Source organism: Silurus meridionalis, chromosome 5, assembly GCF_014805685.1.
Source record: "Silurus meridionalis isolate SWU-2019-XX chromosome 5, ASM1480568v1, whole genome shotgun sequence".
NCBI lineage: Eukaryota > Metazoa > Chordata > Actinopteri > Siluriformes > Siluridae > Silurus > Silurus meridionalis.
The window spans coordinates 18,332,354-18,342,101 of NC_060888.1; the positions used below are offsets into that span (position 1 = coordinate 18,332,354).

The 9,748-nt window shown below is 37.2% G+C and overlaps 1 protein-coding gene across 1 annotated transcript; it reads right to left on the reverse strand.

Annotated features, from left to right (window-relative positions):
- Positions 1-101: 101 nt before the first annotated feature.
- On the reverse strand, positions 102-6,681 carry stx5a (syntaxin 5A). Its single transcript, XM_046850280.1, has 11 exons — positions 6,525-6,681; positions 5,564-5,779; positions 4,672-4,739; positions 4,514-4,569; positions 4,359-4,429; positions 3,730-3,846; positions 3,525-3,581; positions 3,327-3,408; positions 1,553-1,659; positions 1,323-1,444; positions 102-377 (listed from the first exon to the last, which is right to left on the reverse strand). The coding sequence occupies exons 2-11, from the start codon at positions 5,630-5,632 to the stop codon at positions 218-220; spliced, it is 909 nt and encodes a 302-aa protein (XP_046706236.1). The 5' UTR covers positions 5,633-5,779; positions 6,525-6,681; the 3' UTR covers positions 102-217.
- Positions 6,682-9,748: the final 3,067 nt, after the last annotated feature.

Below are 9,748 nucleotides of genomic sequence, written 5' to 3' on the forward strand. Positions count from 1 at the left end.
GAGCAAGACTAACCACGCAAGTTTCTATAATTTAACTAACATTTGCCATTCCCAGTAAATGCATACAACACGTAAGTGGTACAACTTGTCCGCTCTTGTGGCAAAGTTAATGTAGTCCAGTCTACTTTATTTGTTTTTGCACATCGCCCAATAAGAGTCCATGGCTGCTTCATGCCGTCCACGTCTCAATCTCATCATTTCTAAAGGTGCTTTCCTCTCAGGCAAGGAAGACCACAAATATGATGAAGAAGACCACCAGTACAAGGAATATCTTAATCATGAGCCAGCGGTTGGAGGAGACAGACTGAAAGTATTTGAGGATCTCAGTGTGGGCCATTTCCACGTTCAGCTGAGTGTCCTCCACGTTGGAATCAATCCTACAGAATGACAAGGAACGTTAAACTTGAACAGTGTTCAAATACAGAAAACAAATAAAAATCCAGTTAAACTACTCTTAAAACTAAACATGCTCTCTCCGCTCACCTCATACATTACACACACACACAACAACCGATGACAAGTTTTTGTAGCTGTTGAAATGTAAAACATTATTCAATCTCAATTACAAAATTTGTAATTTTTGAATGGGGTGCTTAAGCATCACAGGATCATTTAAGTTTTCTATTGATTATTTCAACTGATGATCATCATCCCATAATGCTACTTAACAACTTTTTTCTTCAGAGGTGAACCAAGCAGCACTGTCACCTGTAAATCAGATTGCATATCTTGGCTATAAGTTTTCTATTCATAGCTCCACAATTAAAAATCAAACCAGGATTAAACTTAATGCTCGAACTTAACCATGATCCCAAAGCCTGCTGCATCTCACAAGAGTCTGGCTGGAAAAACTAGCTGGGTTATATTGGGTATATGAATTAAACTGAACCAGAAACAGGCAGATGAATGGAAGTATATACAAAAGCTATCAAACTGTAGGGTAAAGCAACACTAGTAACACTAACCCATGATATAACTCTCCTGCTAACACAAGATATCACCTCACGGTTTATCATAATAGAAAAGGCCAGTTAGTTGCAGATAATACATGCAAATAAAGGGGAAAAAAAACAAAAAAAAAAAAACAGCCCATAGCCAAAATGTTGGCCAAAAACATGCCAAAAGCACAAGCAATGTGCACCATCAAGAAGAGGAAAATAATCACATACTGAAATATTTTCTTGTCCATTAGCAACACTTTCTAGCCCGGAAACTTTCTGGTAGTAAAATGTAACTGAATGCACAAAAACACTAGAGCTTTTACTTAACCAATACAATAACAAATCTAAACTCAAATACTTTGCAAAAATTTGCCTCCTCACCTCTGTACAGTCTCCTCCTGCTCTTTCACCATATGCGCCAGCTGTTGGAAGATGGAGCCCAGCTCCACAATTGTGCTCTCAATGTTCTGCATGGTGTCTGCTCGACTTTGGATGTATGAGTCCTACATGTGACATTAAGGACAAAATATTTTAATCATCTAAAATAATAAATTTTTCAGGCCAGCAATAAACAGCATTTTAGAAGTAAAACACTTGACACTGAGTCCCACCTGTTCATCAATAAGCTGCAGTTGGAGAGGATTGGCTCTTGAATCCATGTCAATGACCACATCGCTGCCAAGGCTTCTAGATTCATCCTGCATCAATACCGAGCTACCTGGAAAGAAAAGTCTTTCTGAATTAACATGCATATACAGGATCTCACAAAAGTGGGTACACCCTTCACATTTCAGAAACCATTTAAGTACATCTTCTCAATGGACAATACTTTAAAAATGGAACTCGGATATGTTTTAGTAGTCAATGTGCAGCTTGTATAGCAGTACAGATTTACTCTCCTCTGTAAATAACAAAATACAGCCATTATTGTCAAAATAGCTGGCAACAAAAATGAGTACACCCTAAGTGATAACAGCTGTGTGTCATGTAACCATGCAAAGCCACATGATCTATTCATCATGCTCACGTTTCTGTCTGCTTGACAGGACCATACAAATTTGTTTATCTTGTATTAGAGCAGTTACAACTTGGTATTTTAAGTACAATTCTCTCACACTGACCACTGGATGTTCAACATGAAACCTCATGGCAAAGAAAACTCTGAGGATTTGAAAATTAGAATTGTTGCTCTACACAGTGATGTCCTAGGCTTTATAGGAAGACCAGTAACACCCTGAAAGCGAGTTACATTGCAGTGGTCAGGGTCATACAAACGTTTTCCAAGACGGGTTTCACTCAGAACAGACCCTGCAAAGGTCAATCTAAGAAGTGTACTCCTCATGCTGCTAGCATTACTTTAGAGGTTGCAGAAGCGAAAGGTTCACTTGTCAGTGCACAGATCACAAGCCACAGACTGCAACAATTCGGTTTGCATGGCCGTCATCCTAGAAGGAAGCCTTCTATTGAAGCGGGCTCAGAAGAAAGCCTGCAAATATTTAGCTGAAGACAACCTGTCCAAGAGCATGAATTACAGGAACCATGTCCTGTGGTCTTTTAAGAATATAAAAAAAGAAAAAAAGAAAAAAAAAAGGTTTAGATGGTGTCCAGCATGTCACGTGAGGAGTACCAAGAAAAATGTGTCTTGCCTACAGTCAAACATGGTGGTGGTAACATCAAGGTCTGGGGCTGCATGAGTGCTGCTGGTACTGGGAAGCTGCGGTTAATTGAGGAAAACATGGATTTCAACATGTATTGTGACATACTGAAGCAAAACATGATGCCCTCCCTTCAGAAACTGGGCCGCATAGTATAATATACGACCCCAAACACACAAGATGACAAGTGCCTTGCTGAGGAAGCTGCAGGTGATAGTGATGGAGTGGCCAAGTATGTCTCCAGACCTAAACTCTATTGAGCAGCTGTGGGGCATCCTCAAGTGGAAGGTGGAGAAGTGCAAAGTGTCTAATATACAGCAGGTCTGTGATGTCATTATAGAGGAGTAGAAGAGGATCCCAGCAGCAACCTGTGCTGCTCTGGGGAATTTTATGTCCAGGAGGATTAAGGGATGCTAGATAACGATGGTGCTCACACAAAAAAATTTACATTTTAGACAGTTTTGACATGTTCACTTGTACTCACATTTGTTGGCAGCTATTTTGACAATAATGGATGCATGTTGAGGTATTTTCAGAGGACAATTACTGCTTTACAAGCTGCACATTGACTAAAATATAGCCAAGGTTCATTTCTATAGTATTGTCCTTTGAGAATATATACTAAAATGGTTGCTGAAATCTGAGGGATGTACTTACTTTTGTGAGATACTGTATGTATGATAGTGTCAGTTTCTTTCTGATTATTAAAGACTGCTGCTTTGTCACTTACTGAAGTTGTTGGCAAGAAGAGGTGAGGAGGACACCGGCGCCTGGGAGAACTGTTCTCTTCTGCTGCGCTGCTGTTTCAGATTCTACGCAGAGAGAAGCACAAGTACAAAAAATTACCAATACCATTCTCCCCATGAAAAATGCTGCATGCCATGCATGTAAGATACAACTGTATAATAAATGAATACATAATCCTTACCTCTGTTCTCACTTCCAACACAGACTTGAAATCGTTTGACATCGATGCCAACTTTGACTGCAAAACATCAGAAACACGAGACAGTTTACATCAGAGCTCCTGGTTTTTTTTATGTTACAGCTGCATACTCCATCTAGTCACTAAATGGAAGATAAGAGAGATGATAATCTCTTCAATATTTCTTAGAGATGTAAAGGCTTTTAACCTGGAGAGAGACAACAATTGTGTTGGAATGTGTCTGAATGTGGCGTCTATTTTGTCCACTTCGGGAGCGAACCAGGTCCTGCAGCTGTGCTATCTGTTTATTTAAACTGTTGAGGTCCTGAAACAGAGACATACACACCCCAAAATCCATTAGACACAAATTTATCATTTTAAAACAACGAAGACTTGTGATCTTGCAAACAGCTTTACATATTAAAATGAGTTGGTTTTGATGCAGCTTAAGGCTGATAACCTTTTACAGACACCAGCTTTCTGTTACCATGTTAACGCACTATAAATGTAATTATGTGCACTTGTCAAAGCTGAAATGAAATAATTTGACCCCCCCACCTAATGCTGTTACCTATTTCCTTGTGGGGTTTGTTTTGATTTTCTAGCTTTTTTAGACTTCCTATTGAGAGTTAACAACAACAGACTTCAAATTTAAATTCTATACTTCTAACTCTAGACTTTATATCTGCTTACTTGTATAAAAGATTGAAAGAACTGTAATGTTTTACTGTTTGCCTCAAGTCACATTATTTCATTTTAACTCATACACTGTAGCAGATGTTGCAATGTCAACATGTTTATACACCTGTCTATAAAGCATTATGAATAGCCACTAACCTGTTTTATGATGTAGGTCAACTCTTCGATCTCCACAGCCTTGTCGTCAAACAAAGATTTCCTTTTGGCCACTAAGAAAATGAGGGGAGTGTTACAAATATTTGTAAAACCTTGTAACAACACAATAAACTTATTTCAGTCAGTCAGGTACTTACAGATTGTGAGCTTTTCCAGTTTAGCAAAAGTGTTACTCAAGTCTTTTCCAATCCTCCTGGAGGCACAAAAATGAAATGAATGTAATGTAGAGAAAATGCTATGTGCTTTTATAAAACTAAACAGAATACAATTTATACAATATAACTACAAATCTTACTTTGCCATGAGTGTGAAGTCACTCCGCTGTTTAAGAGCATTGTGGTTCGGTTTTGCCAATGTACCATTCTGTTAAATGAAGAGAAACAATAAAATGAATGAGGATGTAATAAATGATTAAACATATTATACATCTCTTAAACTGAAGAAAAGGATAAAATTAGGTAAGATTTGGATTGGCAACAAAAATAATAGACCACAGAGTTTCTGCTCAGATAAATTCAAGGAATAAACTCTAAAATGTATCCTCAAAACTTGAAATGCAACAAAACATTCCATGTCCTTCAATACCAAGAAACAAAAGCTCCAACTGAGGAACAAGGCACGGCTTTAAAACAGGTTCAGAAGTTTAAAAAAGAAACTCCTGTAACAAAAACAATAGCGGAACAGACTCCAGAGCATGACAAATTATCATATTCATATTTAACATGACATGAATACCAAAGTACTATCCTACTTGCCTCTTAATCCAGATGCCAACATTATGTCTAAATAAGCGGGGAAAATACATACTATATTGGATAAATAGAAATGATGACTAATGGTTCTCAAATACCGACCAAGCAACAGTTAAAAAAAAAAAATACAAAAGATAAATGGACAGAAAACTTAAATGTGACCACTAATTCACAATAATATTAATATTAATCCAGTTGATCCAGAGTTGTTTAATGACCAAATAGCCTAAATAGGGCATTATAACAAAAGCATTATGTCGTACAGCATTTCTGTGATGAAATGGTGATGAATTTCTAACAAAGTACCAGTAAAAAGCAGAATTCAATTAAAATGTTGACACCTTTGTTATATAGACGTCTTTTCACAAAGGAGTCTTAAGTTTGGGTAAAAGATGTCAAAGAGTTTGAGACCGGAGTGTGGGTTTATTGTCCTACCTGTAACTGTCTCCCCTGCAGAGATTTGCAGGCAGACTGGAACTCCAGAGTGCGATCTCTGCAAGTCATGATGCTGGAAATCACAATAAGGAGTAGAGGGAAAAGTCCTAATTAAACACGGTGGTTTATGGCGATGGATTTGAGAGCACTGAACAGGCAATGGGGTCACTGGACGCTTGTTGGAGGTGAACGCTCCTGAATGATCCAGTGCCTCATCTGTCGGAGGAAGGAAAAGAGGTCATGGTTAATGAGTATGTGATGAACAGATTTCTTAGCAAAACATATTTATCGAGGGAATATTTGGATATGAACTTCGCACTCAATCAATCAGTTTGACAGTGACAGTGTCAATGTGATCGCAAAAAGCCGAGTGTCTCACGTGATGCTCAAATGGCGTTAGGAAATCAACAGTGAAATACAGAACCGCCTCGAACCTTCGGGCAAACAAATGGAGAATTAAGATATCTAACACGGTGTACGCCACACAAAAATGTCGATAATAACTCGAATTTGGACACGTGGACATTTTATATATATATATATATATATATATATATATATATATATATATATATATATATATATTTGATAAACTACCAATAAAAACATCCGTCGTAAAAAGAAAAGAACCAAAAATATTTCGTAGCGAGGAATCGGTTAAATATCCTTGGGTGTAGTCCAAATGACTCCTCACTGCCCACAGAGTGTACTACATAAGGTATAAAAGGGGGTTAACTCATACCCTATGGAGTGCACATATTTATGGAGTGCGGTCCGGTTTAAGCCAAGCCGCTAGAGAAAGTGAAATAACGCTAGCTTTCTAGCGACGTAGCTACGTTAGCTTGTCAGCTGGTTAGCTCTGGTTGCTAGTGGAAAATAATCGACAGAAAGTGCGACCGAAACGGAAGGTAATGTAAAAAGAATTCGGATAATCTTATTATAAACGCCATCAATGACAAACCTCAAACGAGCCGGATACGTTTAGTTTCTGTTAATTCGGGAATCTGTAGGTTTTCACACTCGCCGGATTCGCCGACACTTTCAGTAGGGTTTCGCCGTTTCCGTGCTGACGCCTTCCGGCATGTGACGTCACTGCCACGTCCACAACAGCAAGCATGCGCTGTGGAATCTCTCAGAAAAACCGGACTTATGACGTCTGCCTGGGTGTGTGCGCGCGCGCGTGTGTATTTCTCTTTCTAAGAGCGCTAGTCTGTTGTGTGTATTTCACGTCGAAGATTGAGCAACATGTCCGATTTCTGACATCGGAATTCCCCTGATAAAGAGAAATAAAATGTTATTTCTATATAGCTACAAGCAGCTGTAATGTCAGTGTAATGAGCCACTGCTGACATGTAATTGTTATTATACTGAAAATACCTGTGAGCCACATCACCTTCCACTTTGACCTACATTGTATCACATGAGAGGCAGGTGAGGCAGTGCCTCTTCTGTTATATGTCAATATTCCAATAAATATAACGAAATGTGAAATATGTTTTCATACCAATATCTAAACAAAGATATCTGCTTTATTCCAATCAACTACCTGCATGTCTTCCCTCACCACATCCATGACCCTCCTCCTTGGTCTTCTTTTTCTCCTTCCTGGTGGCTTCACCCTCAGCATTCTTCTACTGAGATACCCCATGTAACTCCTCTGCACATGTCCAAACCATTTCAATCTGTCCTCCCTCACGTTGTCTTCAAAACGTCCTACATGCATCGTCTGCTAATAAACTTATTTCTGATCCTGTCCATCCTTGTCACTCCCAATGAAAATCTATTTCTATATATATATATATATATATATATATATATATATATATATATATATATATATATATATATTCATTTCAACATCTTTAGCTCATTACTGCTATTAATAAGACTGCAATAAAAAAGTAGCATGAGAGGCAGCCATTACACCTGCCGCAATGATGAGGCCTTGCGAGAGCCCAAGTTCTGATGGAACAGATGAACAGAAGGGAAATAGGCTAAACATTTTCACTACAGTAAAAACTCTTACTTCTGAAACAATTTAACGATGTCTTTATCCAGAAAGATTTTTTTTTATTTATAAATAAATTTATGACTATGCAATACATACTTTCATTTGTGTTAAATGAGTGAATATCTAAACTGTATTGACAATGTCTTTAGGGTGCATAATGCATATGTTTAAATATTGAATATATTTAAATATAAATATAAATATGCATGATTTACACTGAAATTACACTGACTTCCTGTTTGCACATCTGCCTCTTTCAACCCAGCTACCTATTTTCCTTGGGATAAAACCATCTTGTGATATATAAATCTTCTTCTTCTTCTTTCGGCTGCTCCCATTAGGGGTCGCTACAGCGGATCATCTGTCTCCCTACCCTCTCTGTCCTCTACATCTGGTTCTTTCACACCAACTACCTACATGTCTTCCCTTACCACATCCATAAACCTCTTCCTTGGTCTTCCTCTTTTCCTCCTTCCTGGTGGCTCCATCCTTAACATTTTCCTACGGATATAACCCATGTCCCTCCTCTGCACATGTCCAAACCATCCCAATCTTGCCTCCCTCAGCTTGTCTCCAAAACGTCCATGCGCTGTCCCTCTAATAAACAAATTTCTAATCCTGTCCATCCTCGTCACTCCAAACAAAAACCTCAATATCTTCAGCTCTGCTACCTCCAGCTCCACCTTCTGTCTTTTACTCAATGCCACTGTCTCTAAAACATACAACATCGCAGGTCTCACCACAGTCTTTTAACCATCACAGACCCATACCAGTCCTTTCCCTTTTACTCATGCAGATACAAATACACTCCTGTCACTCTTCTCCAGTGCTTGCACACTTTTCTTCACTTCTTCAACACACTCTCCATTACTTTGCACTGTTGACCCCAGGTACCTAAACTCCTCCACATTCTCCACGCACCACTCCATATATATAAAATAATACAATTTTACAGAACGTAATTGATTATAATTTGTTTATTTTTTTCTTAATTTTGTTGTCTAGAAAGTTGTCCCATTTACTTATGGTTCTGGTAAAACTAACCTTGTAAAAATACACTTTTTCCTCTCAATTCACACTCAAATTTTGCTTTGTTTATTTATTTATTTATTTTTTCTCAAATGTCCACAATCTCTATTGTCAACTGATTTAAAGTCAGAGGCGTTTTAAAATTTCACCACTCCCACTACATTTACTATTAATCTTATGACAAAAACAATTCACCCCCACTGGAGCAGGGAAACTGTACTGTAACTGCATTAAATATCTATATATCAAATATCTTTTAAAGGGTTAATCATTTAAGTTAAGTAGCAGATAGCATTATCTAGGGGGAAATATTGAAGATGTTTTCCAGATTTATATTTTTATTTTCCAGTTTCCTATATTGCCTCCTTGAGTGCAAAATATCCAAAAAATCTCAACATTTCATAGTATGGAATTAGGAATATTATATTATTCTAATATACATGAAAGAAAGTAAACAATAATCAGAATATGAAGCTGCCTCACCACATGCTTATTATTATAAAGGGCTAATTAACTGGATGAAATTAATACATCTGTATAACAAAGAAATGTGTATTAACTTAACATGACGCTACAGACCATAAAGTTATTTCAAAGAGCAGATTTGCAGGGCTCATTATCATAACTGTGTTAAAACTGTTTCTATTGTCCAATCACTGCTTACTGCTGTTCCCAATGATCATTCACTGAGGAGAAGAAGAAGCAAAAGCCAAACAGGCCTTCCAAATTACACTGTATTCATACCATCATGATTTAACAACTGTGGTGCTTATTTTTTGTCTTATTTTGAATAGCTTGTTTTTATAGTAATCATCTAATATAAAACTGCACCTTACTTTAATAGGAACATTCTATCTGTGAACACAAACAAAATGGTTTACATTAAACATTAATAAGAACTTTTATTATTATAATAATTATTATTATTGAAACCTGTATGCAATTAGCACTTTTTTTATTTACATTTTCGTATTAATTGACTTATTAATGTAAAATTAGGATATTAAAAATATTATAATTGAGCTATAATTATATTTAATTATTTAGTACTGCAGTACTTAGGACAAATCTAGCACCTAAGTTTAGTGTAGATTGTTGTTCTTCAAACTCTCATCCAATTATTTTTGTAATTATTATTATGTTTT

Excerpts from the sequence above, each read along its gene's own strand:
- stx5a (XM_046850280.1), bottom strand. The coding sequence starts at position 5,632 with ATGACTTGCAGAGATCGCACTCTGGAGTTCCAGTCTGCCTGCAAATCT. Across the intron at positions 4,570-4,671 it reads GACTTCACACTCATGGCAAA|GAGGATTGGAAAAGACTTGA; the intron begins GTAAGATTTGTA and ends TTGTGCCTCCAG. Across the intron at positions 1,445-1,552 it reads TGCAGCTTATTGATGAACAG|GACTCATACATCCAAAGTCG; the intron begins GTGGGACTCAGT and ends TGTCACATGTAG.